General features: G+C 43.3%; 1 protein-coding gene across 1 annotated transcript in view; it reads left to right on the forward strand.

The window, feature by feature from the left end:
* The window catches only part of LOC130130997 (CD276 antigen homolog), a 29420-nt gene extending 10821 nt beyond the window's left edge, over window positions 1-18599 (forward strand). The window contains exons 5-15 of the mRNA XM_056300857.1: window positions 1444-1476; window positions 1735-1758; window positions 5082-5105; window positions 5431-5463; window positions 5703-5756; window positions 8917-8952; window positions 9544-9576; window positions 11692-11742; window positions 12621-12644; window positions 18466-18489; window positions 18577-18599. Coding sequence (XP_056156832.1) covers window positions 1444-1476; window positions 1735-1758; window positions 5082-5105; window positions 5431-5463; window positions 5703-5756; window positions 8917-8952; window positions 9544-9576; window positions 11692-11742; window positions 12621-12644; window positions 18466-18489; window positions 18577-18599 — 359 coding nt within the window. The remainder of the gene's footprint in view (window positions 1-1443; window positions 1477-1734; window positions 1759-5081; window positions 5106-5430; window positions 5464-5702; window positions 5757-8916; window positions 8953-9543; window positions 9577-11691; window positions 11743-12620; window positions 12645-18465; window positions 18490-18576) is intronic.
* Window positions 18600-22109: the final 3510 nt, after the last annotated feature.

The raw sequence follows: 22109 nt of genomic DNA on the forward strand, positions 1-22109 counted from the left end.
AGTAGCTCTTGCCTTCATGTAGTCCACCCTCTCTTCTTTAATGTATGTGGTTTTGAACGAGGGTCAACAAGCGAAACCATGTCAAGCAGCTCCGCGGTGGTCTGGTTATCATACTTTTCACTTAAGTAGTTTAGAATGCCTTCTTTGATGGTCTTGGTGAGCTGAGTGTCGTCATCCTGAGGCTTGAGTACCTGGTTATTGAAGAGATGGAGGACTGGTTTCAAGTAGGAAACACTTGTGTTTTGCTCCCCTTAACTTGGGTCGAGACTTCACACCAACTCACACAACCCCCGTTTCTCAACCCTGTAAATTGGGGCCATGTCTTTGCAGATGTAAGTTGCTATGGCAGTCATCTCCTTTCATCTTTGTGATTCTTTGACTTATGGTGTGCCGCGGGCAAAAGCCTCTCGCAACGTCTGAGTCTGGGATTTGTTTTGAGCACTCGACTGTGCTTTTGAGGCGCTGATCTGTAGACTCTCTCCGTACTGTTTGACATGATTCTTGCTTGCGTAGGTGGTAAAACTACGCAAAAGAGACTAGTGTTGTTTGAGTCTGTTGTGGGGACCGGCATGTGGCATATTTTGCGAAGTACGGTTTTCTGGTCTGTGCCAGACTTTTAATACCCAAACCACGTCCATATAATAGAAGTAGCCCCTCTTTTAGGTACAAGGTCCTCATTTTGCCCTGGCTGGTCGGAGTCCTTCTGTTCGGAATTACCCCATTCTGCGTTACATTCACTGTCCTCCATGTTTATTTGCATTGCCTTCATGCAAATTTCCTGCCTGCGTCCGTGCTGTGCAAAGAGCGGAAAGGGTCGTCCAAATGATGAAAACTATTGCCATAAAGAGTGTGATTTGCGACACAATGAAATAAACGGTAGAGCTTAATATGAAACGATAGACATGTTCTATTGTCATGCGATATACTGTATTGTCATATAAAACAGCCCTACTCTGTGTCTGTCTGTCTCTGTCTGTTGGTCTGTCTGTCTGTCTCTGTGTGTTTGTGTGTGTGTGTCTGTCTCTGTCTGTCTGTCTTTCTATGTCCCTGTCTGTCTCTGTCTGTCCCTGTCTGTCTCTGTCTCTCCATCTCTGTCTGCCTGCCTGCCTCTCTGTCTGTCTATCTGTGTGTGTCTCTCTGTCTGCCTGCCTGCCTGCCTGCCTGCCTGCCTGTCTGTCTATCTGTGTGTGTGTGTCTGTCTGTCTCTGTATGTGTCTCTGTCTGTTCCTGTCTGTCTGTCTCAAGTCTGTTTGTCTGTCTGTCTGTCTGTGCTTGTGTGAGAGACAGGAAAAAGCAGAGTCAAAGTGAGGAACTGGGTTTTTTTGTTGTTGAAGCAGTGACATCATAAGGGTAATAAGGTTTTATTCTTCATCTTTAATTGTATAGAAGCTAATTTTCTGTCACACTGTGTCACATTTACAATGTTAATTTGTTTTCTAACAGGATCACCTGCTGTTACCATCACCATGAGAGAAAGTAAGTGTGTGTGTGTGTGTGTGTGTGTGTGTGTGTGTGTGTGTGTGTGTGTGTGTGTGTGTGTGTGTGTGTGTGTGTGTGTGTGTGAAACAAATACTGTGTTTCCAGCTTCTCTCTGTTATCAGTTATGAACCAAATAATTAATTTCCAGAAACACTAGCAGTTACACATAGTTCATCCTCTGTTTTGTTGTATACTTGTATATTACATTCATGTTGTTGGGTTTTTTTTCATTCTCTTTTGTCTTTTTCTTTTTAGGGAGCAACGAGATAATGGAAATGGGTGAGGTGATTGCTGTCTTTGCTGAACAATAATTTGGTAAATGTACACACACAATAGTAGCAGACTGTTAGGCTGGATTGATCATAAAGATCATAAGGGTCTGGAAGCCCCTGTGTTAGGAAGGCCTACTGAAATGTCTCACTTCCTGGCGGGCTGGCCGCCAGGTGAGCCTAACCTTTGTCCTCACAGTGGAGGGAGGGGCTGGAGAGAAGTTCAGTTGCAAACTAACTGATTGCCAATTCATCTTGCACCGACTAGGGATTAGGCTCAGTGGGGATATGTCTGCTAAAGGCACAAGCACATCAACACGGTGTTTTGAAGGTACAATCCTATTTGCATGCAAACAGAAGTACCTTTAGGTGCTTTCTACTGCTAGGAGAATGTCCAAATCATGAATACTTTCTGTAGTGTCAATGTTTTAATTCCACTCTGACAATAAATGAGGAGCGAGACAAACATGACAAGCATGTGGTAGGCTGCAGACTACCACATGCCTCTTCCAATACATGTGGGGTCGCCAACTGCTTCTTTTCACCTCTCAATGTTTGCATCCTACCTGACGGGTCGCTTCTACCAAGTGACATGGAGGGGATCTGTATCGGAGCCTCGCAGACTGACTACAGGCGTTCCACAAGGTTCGGTTCTGGGTCCTGTCCTGCTCTCCCTGTACACGACATCCCTGGGTTCTGTTATTCGCTCGCATTACTTCTCTTAGAATAGTTATGCTGATGACACCCAGCTGATCTTGTCCTTCCCACCCTCTCACACACAAGTAGAGACACGCATTGCTGCATGCTTGACTGGCTTCTCGGAGTGGATGGTGACACACCACCTGAAGCTCAGTCTGGACAAGACAGAGCTGATGTTCCTCCAGGGGGAAGGTTGCCCACACCGAGACCTGGCCATCACCATTGACAACACCGTGGCGATGCCAACTCGGGATTGCGAGGAATCTGGGTGTGATTCTGGATGACCAATTGTCATTTGCTGCAAACGTTGCATCGGTTGCTCGCTCCTGCAGATTTCTCCTCTATAACATCAGGAGGATTCGCCCATTTCTCACCGACGAGATGGCACAGGTGCTCATCCAAGCTCTGGTCATCTCCCCTGGCTGGACTGCGGCAACTCCCTCCTTGCTGGCGCCCCGGCGTTGGCCATCAGATTTCTGGAGCTTGTTCACAAAGCTGCAGCTCATCTGGTGTTCAACTGCCCTAAGTTCTCCCACACAACTCCCCTTCTCATGTCCCTACACTGGCTCCCAGTAGCTGCTCACATCCAGTTTAAGACTCTGGTGCTAGCCCACAGGGCAGTGAAAGAAACAGCTCCTTCCTATCTCCAGGCCATGGTCAAGCCCTACACCCCCATCCGACCACTTTGCTCTGCTGCCTCGGGACGCCTGGTTGCCCCGTCGCTCAGAGGCCCCTGCTGCCGATCAACCCGGTCACAGCTCTTTTCTGTCCTGGCCCCACAGTGGTTGAATGAACTCCCCACTGATGTCAGGACAGCGGAGTCGCTGCCCATTTTTCGGTGCAGGTTGAAAACTCACCTCTTGAAGAACTACTACCCTGTTACTTGCTCATAGCACTTATTGTATTCACTCATTTAAAAAAAAATCTCTTTCTTGCGCTTTTACTTTAGCACTGGTTTTGCTCTTAGATGCTTGTTTAGAGAGAAGATGCACTTATGACCTCTGATGACTAGTAATTCTCCTGATTACCTACGCTAAATGATGCACTTATTGTAAGTCGCTTTGGATAAAAGCGTCAGCTAAATGACTGTAATGTAATGTAATGTACAAACAATACACAATAGAATAAGACAATGAAGCATGCACAGGGCTAAAAACAAAATTACTTAAAAGCAAAGAGTCATAAATTAATAATTAAATAGAAGGTTCCAATAAAAGAGCCACATAGTCCTTGGAAGTATTATTGCACAAAGTTCAGTGGGTGCGAGTGGTTGAGAACAGAACAGAGAGGGGGCAACCAGCAGCCCAGGTCATGAGCCCCTGCCATTGGCTGATGTGTTGTAAAGCCTGATGGCTTTTGGGAGAAAGGATCTCCTGAACCATTCAGTCCTGCAGGGCAGCGAGATAAGCCGTCCGCTGCAGCTGCTTCTCTGGCCTGTCAGGCTGTTGTGGAGGGGATGACTGACATTGTCCAGGATGGCCTGCACCTTACTCCGTGTGTATCTTTCCACCACAGTCCCCAGTGAGTCCAACCTCCTGCCAAGCCCTGAGCTAGCCTTTTTCACCAGCTTGTCCAGCTGCCTAGTATCATTGTCTGTCATGTTGCTTCCCCAGCAGACCGCAGCGTAAAAGAGGACACTTGCCACCGCTGACTGGTAAAACATGTGCAGCATATTGCTGCAGACGTCAAAGGACATAACGGTTCTTAAGAAAAACAGCCGGCTCTGCACCTTTTGGTAGAGGGCATCTGTGTTCGAGGACCAGTCCAGCTTGTTGTCCAGATGCACACCTAAGTATTTGTAAGTCTGCACCACCTCAATGCCCACCCCTCAAATGCTGACTAGCGTAAGAGGGGGGCCTAGACCTGTAAAAGTCCATCACCATCTCCTTGGTCTTGAAGGTGTTAAGTAGGAGGCAGTTCTTATCGCTGCAGTTGCTAAAGACCTTTGTCAGGCCCCTGTACTCCCTTTCCTGCCTGTTCCTGATACACCACAATAGCTGTATCATCTGAGAGAGTGTGTGTGTGTGTGTGTGTGTGTGTGTGTGTGTGTGTGTGTGTGTGTGTGTGTGTGTGTGTGTGTGTGTATAAGATAGATGTAGGAAAAAACTTGGTCTTGAGTTGAAGCCCCGGGGTAGTTCAACCTTGGGGGTTGTCCCGGGTCGTCGTCTGTGTGGAGTTTGCATGTTCTCCCCGTGTCTGTGTGGGTTTCCTCCGGGCGCTCCGGTTTCTTCCCACAGTCGAAAGACATGTAGGTCAGGTAAATTGGCTGTACTAAATTGTCCCTAAATATGAATGTGTGTTGTGTGTGTGTGTGTGTGTGTGTGTGTGAGTGTGAGAGTGAGAGAGTGTGTGAGAGAGTGATGGCCTGGTGGCCTTTCCAGGGTGTCTCCCCACCTGCCGCCCAATGACTGCTGGCATAGGCTCCAGCAGCCCGGAGTGCAGGATAAGCGGTTTGGATAATGAATGAATATACACACATTATGTGTGTGTAATAAAACTGTAACACAATTGTCAATTTGTGAGTTTATTTAATTGATTGTCAGGACTGTTATTCAGAGCGCTGCTTTCTTAGTTTCCCTCTTGGCTGCAATGCTACCCTCATCACCTCCTGTGTCCTCTTTCTTTTCCTTGCAGAGGAAAACCAGGCTGAACTCGTCTGTAAGTACAAGTGTTTCCTCTTCCTGCTTCACTGATCTGAATGGAACAAGCCGATGTCCCCTGAACAGCTCAGTGCTAATGTCCCTCCTCCCCTCAGAAGTGTGTTAGGACATGTTATTTTTCCCCGGTTTTGTTTTCAAGCTGTTGAATGCTGTTGGTTTTGTTCAGGTGGCAAGATGTACAGTTCACAGCCATTGATAGAGAGCAGGCATGCAGGATAGATGCAGGACAACAGACCGTAAACCGTTGCTATCGCTTTAGATGCTGCTTGGTTGTTTCTTCTGTAAATGACAAGCTTTTCTCTCCTCCCTGTTTTTTTTTCCAGACCTTGTTCAGGAAAATCAGAACACGACCCCAGGTAGGAGGGTTCACAGTTGATGCTTTTTTTTTATAAGAACGAGTAAAGGGATTATGTGAATGACGAGCCAGAAATTAACACCTCGATGAAACTACCACAGCCAGCTAGAGTCATCTGTAGTCAAACTGAATATCCGGAAAAATATTTAGCATTTAAAATGAGTATCTAGAAATCTATTTACTATTTGAATTGAAAGTATATTAATGCCTGGTATGAATGCTGACGTCAACTGAATTTAGTTACAGACGTGGTTTCAGAAGAGGAAGAAGAGCACGGTGAACAAAATGCCATAGGTATGTAGGTTTTGTGGCATGAAGGAGTGCATATAGTTATAAATATGTGCAGTTACGTTTGTGTGTATGTAAGTACACTGTACATGAGCATTCATAATATATTCTTATTCTTAATCGATCATGTGGAGTCTTATACGGTTGATTCTTATCACCAACGTTTTGTACATTTATATCACCTGTAAAAGAAAACCTGAGCAGCAGAAAAAAACCTGCTGCTTTGAAAAAAAGCGCTACTCTGCGCTTCAGCTTGCTAGAGTGGTGCACTTTTGATTGAGTTCAAATGCCCCCAGTGTGCTCGTTCCCACCTTTCGGGGCGATTAGAGCAACTACATGCAGTCTGAATCAGTTCATCTGGGCACAATGTTTTTTTATTTATTGAGATTTTTCTCCCCAATTGTATCCGGCCAATTACCCCATTCTTCTGAGCTATCCCAAGCACTGCTCCACCCCCTCTGACGATCCGGGGAGGGCTGCAGACTACCACGTGTCTCCTCCCATACATGTGGAATCGCCAGCCGCTTCTTTTCACCTGACAGTGAGGAGTTTCGCCAGGGGGATGTAGCGCGTGGGAGGATCATGCTATTCCCCCCTAGTTCCCCCTCCCCCCTGAACAGGCGCCCCGATCGACCAGAGGAGGCACTAGTGCAGCAACCAGGACACATACCCACATCCGGCTTCCCTTCCCGTAGACACAGTCAGTTGTGTCTGTAGAGACGCCCGACCAACCCGGAGGTAACACGGGGATTCGAACCGGAGATCCCTGTGTTGGTAGGTAACGGAATAGACCGCTACGCTACCCGGAGACAACGTTTATTGAGAGAAACGTTTCATCGCTCATCTAATGCCCTTTTTCCACCGCATGGTACCAGCTTGACTCAACTCAACTCTACTCGCTGTTTTTGATTTTCCATTGGGCAGAAGTTAGGGATAGTACCTGGTACCAGGTACTTTTTTTGGTACCACCTCCGTTGAGGTTCCAAGTGAGCTGAGCCGATGCTAAAAGGTGACATGAAAATACCACTGTAAATAAATAAATGAAATAAAATATAAATATATGTATATTTATTTATATTTATTTAAATATAAATAATATCTTATCTGTGGTGGAAACCAAAATCCCAAAAAAGTAAAGCAAGTAGAGTTGAATAGAGTAGAGTCAAGTGGAGCCAGTACCATGCAGTGGAAAAGGGGCATAAATGACTCAGTCTCAACTGACAGCAGGTATCCCCACCCTTATAAACAATACAGTGGCATAACAACCGAAACCAGCGACAAGTTTCATATGCAAATAGGTGTGACAATTAACTAACGTTTTAATGATGTGTACTATTCACAGAGGATTTGGGAATGTTTGCAATCACATCACTGTAAGATGGTGACAGATGTACTCTTAGGCCCACCACTCGGTTCAGGGATGGTCGTTCACTCTTCACATAGATGGCCTCTTTGACTCCCCGTTCAAACCAGTGTTCCTCCCTATCAAGGATGTGCACATCCTCATCCTTGAAAGAGTGGCCACTGGCCTGTAGGTGGGTGTAGACTGTGGAGTCCTGGCCTGACGTGTTAGCTCTCCTGTGTTGTGCCATCCTCTTGGCCAGCGTCTGTTTAGTTTCCCTGATGTCTTACAATGCTGCGATAGCAAACATTCGCAAATCCTCTGTGAATAGTACACATGACCATGTGTACTATGAATAGTACATATAACTAGGTAATGGTCATGCCTATTTCTTGGGGGGGAGGGATTTTCCCCCCTTTTCTCCCCAGTTGTACTTTGCCAATTATCCCACTCTTCCAAGCTGCCCCTGTCGCTGCTCCACCCCCTCTGCCGATGCGGGGAGGACTGCAGACTACCACTTGCCTCTTCCGATACAAGTGGGGTCGCCAACTGCTTCTTTTCACCTGACAGTGAGGAGTTTCGCCAGGGGGACGTTGCGTGTGGGAGGATCAGGCTATTCCCCCTAGTTCCCCCTCCCCCCTGAACTGGCGCCCTGACCAACCAGATGAGGCGCTAGTGGAGTGACCAGGACACATACCCACATCCGGCTTCCCACCCGCAGACACGGCCAATTGTGTCTGTAGCGATGCCCAACCAAGCCGGAGGCAACGCGGGGATTCGAACCAGAGATCCCCGTGTTGGTAGGCAACAGAATAGACCACTACACTACCTGGACGTCCTAGACGCGTTCTTAATTCTTAACATGTCTCCCGCTAAGTCACTGATGAGAAAGGTTAGGGAAAAGTAGACAGACTGTAAATATTTTTGGACACATTCGACCACTGAATTGTTCGCCCATCAGATGACTAGCACTCCACCCCATTTGGGCTGGTGTTTTGGTGTGCCTGGCTGCTCCTCACCACTGTTTCACAGTTGGCAGGTTGGGAGTCCGCCACCGGGTGTTATTGTTTAAAATCGAACGCTGATTAAGCCTTGCTGCTATGTCAGCACCCAACATTGAGTTAAAAGTGGCCCCAAATGATGGAATATACAACAAAGTGGTATGGAAAATGTGTTGTCTGGATGAAGAAAGTTGAAAGAAAGCTACAGCCCGCTGCCCTGTCCATGGATTTTAGCCGCTCCTCAGGGACAGACTACAACGGACAGTTAGGTCTGCAGAGAAAATCCTCGGTGACAACCTGCCCTCCGTTCAGGTCTTATACACTCCAGGCTCAGGAAATGGGCAGGCAGCATCACTGCAGACCCACCACGCCCTGGTCACAACCTGTTCCAACTCATCCCCTCTGGCAGGCGCTACAGAGCACTGTACACCAAAACAACCAGATATGAAAGCAGTTTTTTTCCACGGGCCGTCATTCAAATGGACACTTAACACGGTCAAATAAATCCAATCATTATGTATGTACTGTGCCGCACATTGTGTGTGTACTTGTATGCTCTGTCATGTCGATCTACCTCAGGCATGTATGTAAGTAATCTGCTAACATCTCTTTCAGCATCTCTGATATATTCTCTGAACCGCTGCACTTTATCATCTCTTATTTCACTTGTATATAGTCAATCATTGTGTATATATCTGAAGATTGTTGTGTTGTAGTGTTGTTATTTTATGTTAAGTACACTGAGAGAGCCATGAAACCGGAGTCAAATCCCATGTATGTGCGAACCTACATGGCCAATAAACCTGATTCTGATTCTCAACAGGTTCAGCTCCAGACCCAACAAAACCACATCTACTCAGTAAGTTCTGCCAACAAATCCTGATTCATTTCCCCTCTGAAATTATTTCTAGTTTCAAGTTAGTTTGTAATTTGATGCACACACGGATGCACACACTAGAGCCAGAGCAACGCAACTGCTGCTTGTGGTTGTCCCCAACAATGGAATTCAAGATAAAGCAATCAAAGACAAAAATATGCAAAGTGATTTAGTATAACGAAGAAAAATAAAAAGGGAAAAATACAAGGTAACAATATGTGCAATCTGTCCTTAATGTACATAAACATCACGTAAATCTTTTCCAGAATGGAATGGTCTTTCTTTCATTATAAGTAAATGGAGAAAACATCACTCCGGGTGTGTAGCATCTGCTTGCCCTCACCTCACAGCTCTTATTAAGAGCACGCCTGGAATCTTACGCCCCCTAGTCCTGATGGCAAACTGACGAAATAAGCAATTTTTGTACTTATTTTCCAGTGTGATTGTTTTTATGGATGTTTTGTCTTAGGAGCAATGGAATGAAGGATCTATCATTCAGATACTGAAAATAGATATGATGTATGCTACCTCATTACTCAATGACTTCACCTGATGCTTCTCATATCATTCCAGTTCCACTGCGCAGGAGCAAAAGCCTCCCTATAGGTATGCACAGTTTGGGTGCACAGCCCAAGTGGTTTATTGATTGATTGATTGATTGATTGATTGATTGATTGATTGATTGATTGATTATAATATTGGGCAATAATTGAATATTATCCTTTATCATCTGTCAACAGTATTGTATTTGGATGAGATTTGGAGATAGACCTTCTTTTTTTTTTTACAAAACCAATGATAGAGAATATTTCACCAAAAATTCCTTACAAAATGAGGTCTGAAATATCATGGAAAGTTAAATCAGTTCATCTGGACACTTTTTTTTTTGACGTTTCATCACTTGTCTAAGTGACCTCTTGAGTCTAAACTGACTACAGGTATCCCCACCCTTATAAACAATACAGTGCGACCTAAACCAATGATCGGTTTAATATGCAAATTGCCATGACCATGTGGAAAGCGGAAAAGAGGGCTCTGATGTTCTATCCAGGGACACCACCTAGCCATTGGTTCAGATTTGTGGATGACACCTGGGTTGAAATCTCAGGATGTACCACATTTCACTGATCACATTAACTCTGTGGACAACCACATCAAGTTCACCAGGGAGGATGTGAAAAATGACAGGTTAGTTTCTTAGACTGTGAAATTGCAATTGATGTTGGGGGACATTTGATTGTTGATGTTTACCATAAACCAACACATACTGATCAGTACTTAAGGTTTGACTCCCATCATCCACTGGAGCACAAACTAGGAGTAATTAGGGCACTGTACCACCGAGCTGGCAACGTCCCCACCGACACAGCAGTCGGGGAAGGGGAGAAATCCCACATTGAACAGGTCCTGGTTAAGTGTGGTTATCCTAACTGGGTGTTTGTCAAAGCCAGGAAGACGCCCAAACAGTGCACCAGCCAATTGAAGAGAGGAGAAGGACAACAGCTGTCTAAGCGTAAACCAGTGGTGATTCCATATGTGGCGGGAGTGGCGGAACAGTTGAGACACGTATTTTCCAAATACCGCGTCTCAGTTGCTTTCAAACCCCAAAACACTCTGTACCAGAAGTCGATCCACCCCAAGGATCAGGTTTTCTGGCACAAACAGAGCAATATCGTGTACGCTGTTAAGTGCCAGGAGGATTGCTGTGACTTGTAAATCAGGAAACCAAACAGACACTGGCCAAGAGGATGGCAAAACACAGGAGAGCTAACACATGTCAGGCCAGGACTCCACAGTCTACACCCACCTACAGGCCAGTGGCCACTCTTTCAGGGATGAGGATGTGCACATCCTTGATAGGGAGGAACGCTGGTTTGAACAGGGAGTCAAAGAGACCATCTATGTGAAGAGGGAACAACCATCCCTTAACTGAGGGCGGGGCGGGGGGGGGGGTAAGCGCACATCTGTCAGCATCTTACAATGCTGTGATTGCAACCATTCCCAAATCCTCTGTGAATAGTACTCATGGCCATTGTTAATGGTCACGGTAATTTGCATATGAAACTGGTTGTTGGTTTCGGTCATTATGCCACTGTATTGTTTATAAGGGTGGGGATACCTGCAGTCAGTTTAGACTGAAGAGGTCACTTAGATGAGTGATGACACATATCTGTCAATAAATGTTGTGTCCAGATGAACTGATTCAACTTTATGGGATTTTGTTACCTGTGTTACTGAGCATGGATGAAGACACGAAGTCTGAAATATATTTAAGGGGGTATTATTTGAGAACTAGTTTTGGTTTGATATTGTACTTACCAAACAACTCAATGTAATAAAATCCAGTTGGGCTCTTAAATATTGTATTTTTCATATGTAACAGAAATCGTGACATATACTTGTATTGATATTGTTTTCAATTCCGTGTGAATATCATGATCATAATAATTTCCACGTTGCCGATTACTGATTGACTGATTCTTAGTTGAAATGCCAAAACTTCACGAATGTCCAAATCCTCATCATGTTCTGTTTGGCTGTGTGATTTTGACAAAATACCCTGTTCATTTGTTTTATTTGAATGTGCGATTTGCCAGCATATGCCAAAGCATATTCAACTAGGGTAACATCACTCATAACTCATAGGGATAACACGTGTGTGCGTGTGCATGTGTGTGTGAGGGTTGTTATTTATATAAAATGACTATGGTTGTGTTACAGGGGCAGATTTGCAGAGTAGCATGTCAACATTGAGAAAACCGAGCCGAAGAAGTAAGAGAACATGCTTTTTCTTTGTGTGTGTGTGTGTGTGTGGTGAGAGAGAGAGAATTTGCAATGGTATACTTTGAAATATGACTTATCAAATTATATTTTGCTCACATCACAGCCATGTTACCTCTATCTGAGAGGAGTGAGTATTGCCTGTTTTCTGAGTAGTAGAAAGAGAAAAGATGAGAGCGAGAGAGACAGTTTTTTGCTGTTGCCACAGTACAAGCTATTTCAGCTATATGGGACAAGCTGATTTGGGACAGTACGCCATGTAACTGGACGTTACACAGCTGTAGACGAAGCATTAACAGTACAAGTTAAGGCACGGTGGCGCAGTGGTTAGCGCGGTCACCTCACAGCAAGAAGGTCCTGGGTTCGAGCCCCGGGGTAGTCCAACCTTGGCGGTCATCCCGGATCGTCATATGTGTGGAGTTTGCATGTTCTTCCCGTGTCTGTGTGGGTTTCCTCCGGGTGCTCTGGTTTCCTTCCACAGGCCAAAGACATGTAGGTCAGGTGAATCAGCTGTACTAAATTGTCCCTAGGTGTGAATGTGTGCATATGTGTGTGTGTCAGTCATGTGATGACCTGGCAGCCTGTCCAGGGTGTCTCCCTGCCTGCTGCCCAATGACTGCTGGGATAGGCTCCAGCATCCCCGTGACCCGAATTCGGGTAAGCGGCTTGGATAATGGATGGATAGATGGAAGTTAAGGCACACTAATTGAGCGTAATCGTTAATACATTTCATCACCATATGTAGTGTGTGACAGTAGATGAAACCTTACACACCACAAAAGCAGTTATAATGTATGACAGTAGATTAAACACATGCACTAATAGTGTGCATTGATAACCTATTTCTCTTTTTGGGTAAATTCCTGCAGGGTGTGTGAGCATAAGCATGACAGGTAAGCACACTGTGTCTTTAACTTTTATTTACTCAAGAATTCAAATCTTCTGAGAGGACTGAGAAATGTAACAATCTCCATTAGATTAGATTAGATTAAACTCTGTCACTGCACAGAGTACAAGTACTAAAACGATGAAATGGGGTTTGGCATCTAACCAGAAAGTGAAAAATAGTACATTTAAGTGAAAGGTGTAATGTATATGAGTGTACAGAGGTAATATGGAATGTCAATACATATGCATATACAGTATGTAATGAATAATGTACAGTATTTCTACAGTACATGAACCCATACAGTAGTGCAAATGTATATAAAAAGAAGATAAAGGTATGGGATTGGGAATGAGTAAATGCAAATGGAGTAAAACTGTAAACGGAGTATTACACATTGTATGTACACTACCGTTCAAAAGTTTGGGATCACCCAAACAATTTCGTGTTTTCCATGAAAAGTCACACTTATTCACCACCATATGTTGTGAAATGAATAGAAAATAGAGTCAAGACATTGACAAGGTTAGAAATAATGATTTGTATTTGAAATAAGATTTTTTTTTACATCAAACTTTGCTTTCGTCAAAGAATCCTCCATTTGCAGCAATTACAGCATTGCAGACCTTTGGCATTCTAGCTGTTAATTTGTTGAGGTAATCTGGAGAAATTGCACCCCACGCTTCCAGAAGCAGCTCCCACAAGTTGGATTGGTTGGATGGGCACTTCTTTGAGCAGATTGAGTTTCTGGAGCATCACATTTGTGGGGTCAATTAAACGCTCAAAATGGCCAGAAAAAGAGAACTTTCATCTGAAACTCGATAGTCTATTCTTGTTCTTAGAAATGAAGGCTATTCCATGCGAGAAATTGCTAAGAAATTGAAGATTTCCTACACCAGTGTGTACTACTCCCTTCAGAGGACAGCACAAACAGGCTCTAACAGGTACTATTTAATGAAGATGCCAGTTGGGGACCTGTGAGGCGTCTGTTTCTCAAACTAGAGACTCTAATGTACTTATCTTCTTGCTCAGTTGTGCAACGCGGCCTCCCACTTCTTTTTCTACTCTGGTTAGAGCCTGTTTGTGCTGTCCTCTGAAGGGAGTAGTACACACCGGTGTAGGAAATCTTCAATTTCTTAGCAATTTCTCGCATGGAATAGCCTTCATTTCTAAGAACAAGAATAGACTGTCGAGTTTCAGATGAAAGTTCTCTTTTTCTGGCCATTTTGAGCGTTTAATTGACCCCACAAATGTGATGCTCCAGAAGCTCAATCTGCTCAAAGAAGTGCCCATCCAACCAATCCAACTTGTGGGAGCTGCTTCTGGAAGCGTGGGGTGCAATTTCTCCATATTACCTCAACAAATTAACAGCTAGAATGCCAAAGGTCTGCAATGCTGTAATTGCTGCAAATGGAGGATTCTTTGACGAAAGCAAAGTTTGATGTAAAAAAAATCTTATTTCAAATACAAATCATTATTTCTAACCTTGTCAATGTCTTGACTCTATTTTCTATTCATTTCACAACATATGGTGGTGAATAAGTGTGACTTTTCATGGAAAACACAAAATTGTTTGGGTGATCCCAAACTTTTGAACGGTAGTGTACATTATAGTGTGCACAGTTTAGTGTGTCCAGTGTAACAGATAACAGATATCATCATCATCATTATCAGTTGCGTAACCTATGGAGGTCGTAGGAGCACAGGCTGCACAGCTGATGTCTCAACAAGTCTCTTCCACCGTTCCCTATCAATCGCAGCTCTCCCCACCTCCAGTACACTCATCTGTAGCCATTCTCCGATGTTGTTTACCCAGGTTTTTCTCGGTCTCCCTCTCTTCCTAGTCCCTCCTACCAGGCCTTGCAGGATGTCCTTTGCAAGTGCCCTTTCCGTTCGGCAAACATGCCCAAACCTTTTTTTTACCATTGTCAGTGAACTATCATGGTGACCAATAGTTTCCTTAACTCTGTTCAGCACTTCAATGTTGGTGATGTGTGCTGTGTATGGGATTTGCAGCATTCTTCTATATGCTCTTAAGTTCAAAGGCTTGTATTTTTTTCTCCATAGCTTTTGTCGGGGTCCAGGATTCTGCACCGTATATAAGAGTTGCCATTATGATGGTGCGGAGCAGTTGCATTTTTGACTTCATTCCAAGGTTTTTATCTTTTGAGATCATGTTGAGCTTGGTCATTGCGCTTGTTGCGATGGTGATTCTGCCCCTAATTTCTTTTTCCGATCTTCCGTCTTCATTAATCACAGATCCGAGATATTTGAAAGACGTGACTTCTTCAAGTTTTTCACTGCCAACAATGACTTCCGTGTTCTGCTCTTCAGTCTCCCTCCTCGGGTGATGTTTTGTTGTCATGATTTTGCTTTTTTGAGTACTTATCAACATACCCATGTCCTTAGCCGCCTTGTCTAGTCTTCTGATTATTTCAGCTAGTTCTTCCCTGTTGCTTGCGATTAGATCTATGTCATCTGCAAAGCGAAGGTTGGTGATTTTTCTTCCATCGATTGTGAGAGTTGGTTCAAAACCCTCCATAGCGTTGGTGACGATCTCTTCAAGGAATACATTGAAAAGGCATGGTGACAGGAAACAACCTTGTCTCACTCCTGTTGTAGTGAACCAGTCGCTGAGTGTGCTGTCCATTAGCACTGCACTTTTCAAACCTTTATAAAGAGCTTCAATAACTTGGACAAGGTGTTCATTGATGTTATGATTTCTCATGATTTTCCTTAGAGCCTGTTGCCACACCCTGTCGAATGCGTTCTTGAAATCAACAAAGTTGTGATGGACTTCACGTTGATGTTCTATAGATTTCTCACAAAGAACCCTCAAACTGAAGATTTGCTCGGTTGTGCTTTTTCCAGACCTGAAACGAGCTTGTTCTTCAGCAAGATTCTGCTCAACTTGTGGTGTGATTCTCCTGAGAATGACCCTGAGCATTACATGTTATCAGAGCAGCAAGAGTGCAGTAGATACCTTTTAGAACTGGTGTTAGTACATAAGCAGCTGCAGTAGTAATTCAAGTGTCAGAATTTAAATTGGATTACTATAATTGAAAGATGAAAAGAAAAATAGCTAGCTGGAAAAAAGATGACAACCACTGATTGCTTGGAAAGAAAAATGAGAAGAAAACAAGATGAATCCAAAGAGAGAATTTATTGCTCCTGCTGCATCGCTACTGTGACACAGTCTCAGTAGAAAGATCGATTTAAAATGGAAGTTAACCAGTATTCACAATAGCTAGTAAGAGATGGAAGATGATGTGATGTTTGCGTAACGAAGCACCATTAGTCAAGTTTTCACCCACTATAGCTAAGGGCGCACGACTCCACGAGGCTTTCCTATGGCAAAATAATTTTCAATTAAACCAAATATCTCCAAAAGTTTGAAAGATATTAAAAAGCTGAATTTGAAGCACAGATGTTCTGGGGGCATGTGGGTGATGTGGCGGTCTATTCAGTTGTCTACCAACACAGGGATCGCTGGTTCAAATCCTCGTGTTACCTCTGGTTTGGTCAGGCATCCCTGCAGACACAATTGGCCGTGTCTGCGGGTGAGAAGCCTTATGTGGGTGTGTGTCCTGGTCGCTGCACTAGCACCACCTCTGGTCAGTCGGGGCGCCTGTTTTTTGGGGGGGGGGACTGGGGGCAATAGCGTGATCCTCCCACGCGCTACGCTCCCCTGGCGGAACTCCTCACTGTCCGGTGAAAAGAAGCAGTGGGTGACTCCACATGTATGGGAGGAGACATGTTGTAGACTGCAGCCCTCCCTAGATCAGTAGAGGGGGTGGAGCAGCGACCGGGATGGCTCGGAAGAATTGGCCAGATACAATTGGGGAGATAAAGGAGGAAAAATCCAACCCCCCCCCCCACACACACACACACACACACACACAAAAAAGGAGCATGCATGTCCTAAAGTAGCAGTGTATTTTAAGGTTCGAGTCCCAGCTCAAGGTATGTGGGACTATTAAGATGTGAAATACAACTTGGGAAGTAGAGGAAGAAACTAGGAGAAGAAATAGAAAGAATTAAACTGAGTAAACACCAGTAAATAAAAATGTACCGAGGTAAATGACAAATGGGAAGAAATGACAAGATTCATGTGAAAAGATGTTCATGTCCCCCTCTTTCTCATTACATAAGTGCATTTTCATTAAGCTGTCTTTATATTGTGTGATCGCTTGATTTCTCAGGTAATTTTTGTTTCTGCATCCCTTTTTAGACTCGCTTTAAAAGACATAAGGCAGTTTTGTATTTTCATTGATGAATTATGCATAGTATAAAGTGGTGATAAATGGAAAAACTGGCAATATTTTTATGAATCACCACAGTTTGAATTAAATTGTCTTTAGAATAATGGGCAGCACGGTGGCCCAGTGGTTAGCACTGTTGCCTCACAGCAAGATGGTCCTGGGTTCGAACCCCAGGCCATCCCAGGTCCTTTTTGTGTGGAGTTTGCATGTTCTCCTCGTCTCTGCATGGGTTTCCTCCGGGTGCTCCTATTTCCTCCCACCATCAAAAAGACATGCATGTTAGGGTTAATACTGCTGTCTGTCTGAGCAAGGCAGTAGAAAGAACTGGAGTTGGTCCCTGGGTGCTGCGGCTGCCCACTGCTCCTATACAATAGGGTGGGTTAAATGCAGAGAACAAATCCGTTGTAAATATACAATGCCAAAATGTCTCTCTCTTCTGAAATCTCTTGACAGCTTAACACTGAAAGTTTTTAAATCGATATGCAGCTTTACGACATCGCTTCCAATTCAGTTATTCCAGATGTGGGACGATCATGCATCTCCATAGCTTATATGGCTTTTTTTGGGGGGGGGGGGTTCTCCCTTTTTCTCCCCAATTGTATCCAGCCAATTACCCCACTCTTCCGAGCTGTCCCGGTCGCTGCTCCGCCCACTCTGCCGATCCGGGGAGGGCTGCAGACTACCACATGCCTCCTCCAATACATGTGGAGTCAGTCGCCAGCTGCTTCTTTTCACCTGACAGTGAGGAGTTTCACCAGGGGGACGTAGCACATGGGAGGATCATGCTATTCCCCCCAGTTCCCCCTCCCCCCGAACAGGCGCCTTGACCAACCAGAGGAGGCGCTAGTGCAGCGACCAGGACACATACCCACATCTGGCTTCCCGCCCGCAGACACGGCCAATTGTGTCTGTCGGGACGCCCGACCAAGCCAGAGGTAACAGGGATTCGAACCAGCGATCCCCGTGTTGGTAGGCAATGTAATAGACCGCCATGCTACCCGGACACCCTTGTGTGGCTTTTTTTGGCCATATTTTACCCACAATACTTCCACGTGGTGCCTTCACAGCTCATGAAAAATGAGAGTTGAAGAGATACAGTGTCAGTATGCCACTGTATCCCGGTTACTATCATCTTATCCCAGGAGTCTTATCCAGGATCCTCACAGCTGGGATCAGAGCTTGTTTAGGTTCAGCTGAAAATGGTGTTTACACGTGCTAACTCAAAGACGGGGGTACCTGAGTATGTTGCATACTGGTGGGTTTTGCATACCGATGGGCCATTGTTAATTCTCCTGTTTAATTGCAGATGGTTTTTATTCACCTTTCCTAAGACTATTGTGAACTTTTAGGGTGTAACGTTTTGCTAATAGTCCACATCGACCACATAGTACTGTGTAACTAGTGTAGATAATAAAGGGCAGAGAGAAGGGGGAATATAAAATGACAGCTACTGTCACGAATTTGATAGTATTTTTGTTTGCATTATGATGCTGATGATCTCAAACGATACATCGTTGGTCACCTTTGCTGGACCATAATGTCATATGATGTTATTTGAATTTTCAGCTCCAATCAAGATATCCAGGCGCGGTAAGTCATATCTTAATTTTATTTTTATTTTTTTAAATGCGAAATTATTTTTACCTTAATTCTGCTTTATGAGATGGTGTTCACCAGAAAGCAACAGGAATGTGAGATAAACGGGGGATGCTCGTCGTGGTGAGGTACCCAATTTTGTCTCTAGCACCAGCGGGACATGTGGGCTACATCTGTCACTCAGATGTTTAATGTGCGGTGAATTTGTTTGCTTGCAGCATCAGTGCAGAGTTTACTTGGTGACTCTGCCAAAATCTCTCTCATATGACTCCTCGTGGTATGTTTATGTCTCATACCTGTTGGGTATACAATGTTACCGACATTTTCTCTCCCATTTTTTTTTTTAGGGGAACATTGGAATTTCACAGGTAGGGATGCTCTCTTGTTGAACTGTTGATAGAGAATGATTACTTTAGAAATATTACAACAAACACAGCGAAATCCAATTTTGAATCCTGTGCAGCATTGATGTGATTTCCAAATGTACGTCTAACCACAGAAATGTTAGATTCTGTGTTGTACCCTTTTGTTATCAAGGAGGCTAAACGGTTAAGCATTCGAATAAGGTATTGTGTAGATATTGTGCAGCAATGTATAGAAGACATTATTTGAAGAACCAGTTGGGTGGATTTATGTTTACATATTGTGTCTTTTTATTTTTTTTATTTCTACATCTGTTCTTAAACGTATCCACACTTTTCCCTTCTCACAGTCATCATCGAGGAGGAACCAACAGAAAGTAAGTCACTCGTGTCTTTATGGTATTTATCGATATGAGCCTGAGCAGAGGGAAACTACCCGATTCCAGTGGCTACCTTATGGCCACTTCTAAAGATTGTTTTGTAGTGCCAGAATCAGTTTTATGTGCCAAATGTGTTGATACACAAAAGGAATTTTAAACTGATAGGTTGCTCGCATGAAAAAACCTTGAGATGAAAATACAGTGGTACTTAGGTGTATGTATGTGTAGATGAGGTGCTGCATGACATTTTTACAAGGGAAAAATAAAAAGTATGAGGCACAACTGTAGATCCTAACCATACAATATTGGAATCGTGGGGTGGGGGGGGGCATATCCCACCAACATTTGTTAAGGTGCTCCCCAGCTCAAATTTGCGAAAACCGCACTGTGTTTGTCATGTCCTCTAACTTCTTTGTTGTCTTGTTGTTCTTGCAGGTCCCAATGACGTGAGTTTTGTTACTTTCATTCCTGTGTTAATATTACAGCTTGCAGACATTTGAGAGAAAGTTAAAGTTGAATCCAGTTTTATCGTCTTGCTGTAAGTGAAGATAAGGAGCAAGAGGGTATGCGGTGGTGTCATCAAAATGTTATACCTAATGGAAAAAATGAGGAGGGGGAAGAGGTTGAGGTGTGTGTGTGTGTGTGTGGGGGGGGGGGGGTTTCAGTATAGTATAAGAACGAGTTAATTCTGAATAATGTCCCTCAAGGCCCCTCATATATATATATATATATATATATATATATATATATATATATATATATATATATATATATATATATATATATGTGTGTGTGTGTGTGTGTGTGTGTGTGTGTATGTGTTCCAAATTGTAAAAGCTCACTTCTCATTTTTCTCAGTGAAAAAAAAAAAAAAAAGACATTGAATGAGACATTTACATTTCAAACTGGCTCAAACACAACGTTAATTCCAGATCTGTAATTGCCTTCCTTTGCCAGGATCAAGCAACACTGACATGGCCTCTATGCTCAAATGTTTCGAAGGCCCAAACCTCTCACCAGTCGACAGTTTAATTTGCTTTGCTTTCTTTTTGTTTTTACTCAACATTTGATTGGATGAAGTTCTTTTGTATTTCTGTGCTCCATTTGTAACAAGACAAAATCGCACCTCAGATTTGTTGATGCATTAATTACAAATGCTGGTCAGTAAAATATCTCTTTATACCATGGTCACGGAGAAAGCTGGTTTCTGATTGGCTGCAGGGCCCGTATTAAAACCGTATAAAACATGTACTTTGGCGAAAGTTTGATCACTTCCAAATTCATACACTGGCCACAAATTTGCTATGTAACCATGGCAACACGCTGTGTCAGTAGCTAGCGCAGTGAACATTCAGCGTTAGCACATTTGCTACATAACCTTTTAATTCCGGGTCCAAACTACAAAAAAAATAACTGAATGCTTTTATTTTAATTATTTGTTAAGTGACCATGGCACAAGTGGGATAATCCACTCCACTTGCCGTGAATGATCCTTTACATAATTTACATAATTATAGGCATGTCCCAATCCAAGTTTTTCTGCCCTAGATCCCGATCCGAGTAATTAATATCGAGTATCTGCTGATACCAAATCCCAATCTGATACTTGTGTTTTCCTAGATAATACAGTTGCACAGTGCACACTTGAAGTACATTAACGTTCACAACTGAATAGCTCTGCAACGCATTAAGAAAAAAAATGCCTGCATCTAAGCTAAAACTAAAAATAATTTTTTTATGGTTCTTATCACAAGTGCACATCATTGGTTTTCATTTGGGGTTTTTTTAAGAAAATAACCAAGTAAACAAACTAAAAGTTGTCTTTATGAATAGCTCTTATCAATTCCACTTAGCGCAGCAGCATTGTAGTAAAACCAGAACACTCAGAATGAATAATATAATCACAACTCCACTTCACAGTAGTGTAATAGCTTAAACTTTTACCTGCACAGTCAGTCACAGCCTTTGCCCGAGTTACCTGCGTGAAATCACTGCATTCTGTCAAGTGTTTATTCTTTAAGTGCCGTATCAAATTGGTAGTCTTGAACGCAGCTCTGTTACTACTGCCTTGCGACATGCTCGCATTGCAGATATTACAAGTGGTGTTGGACTGCTTTTGTTTTCCAGTGTATTAATGTTGAACAGACATTGTTAATATGAAAGGTAAATAGAAGTGATCCTAAGACAGAATCTTGAGGCACACCCTTAGGGACTCTAAGAACATAAGTTTAAATACCATCAGCAAACAGCCTGGAATCATCCAGAAAGGTAATTCCTAAACTATGTGAAAAATTTACCTCATTAAATTTAACCAGCAATACGGGTAACTCTTGAACTGTTTGAAAAGTGATGTATTTCACCAGGGTTTTAAAAAGTAGGTTGCATTTATTTTTTCTATTTTTATTTGTCGTGAGGGTTCTCAAACTCAATATAAAAAAATATCACCTATTTTGAAATATCTAATAAGCCTGCAATACCTTTATAACCAAACCGAATCGATTTAAAAATTTTACTGCTCACGTTTAAGGCTTTAAATGGTATTGCTCCTTTATACATTTGTGATTTATTGACTTGGTATGTCCCCCCCTCAACCATTAAGGTCTGCAGAGGGAACCCTGCTAGTTATTCCCAGGTCTCGGTTGGTTACAAAGGGTGATCGGGCTTTTGCTGTTAGAGCCCCCACACTACGGAGCGCTCTTCCTGCTGAGCTAAGACGAACTAAGTCTTTTAATTCTCATCTTATAACTTTTCTTTTTATGAAAGCTTTTACAAATGTTTGATATTTGTTTTTATTTTTACTGTTTTGAATTTTACTCTTATTTGATCTTACTCTTATTCCTGCCTTTTCAGTTTTTATCTGTATTTTTTTGTT

This window comes from Lampris incognitus, chromosome 20, assembly GCF_029633865.1.
Source record: "Lampris incognitus isolate fLamInc1 chromosome 20, fLamInc1.hap2, whole genome shotgun sequence".
NCBI classification, from domain to species: domain Eukaryota; kingdom Metazoa; phylum Chordata; class Actinopteri; order Lampriformes; family Lampridae; genus Lampris; species Lampris incognitus.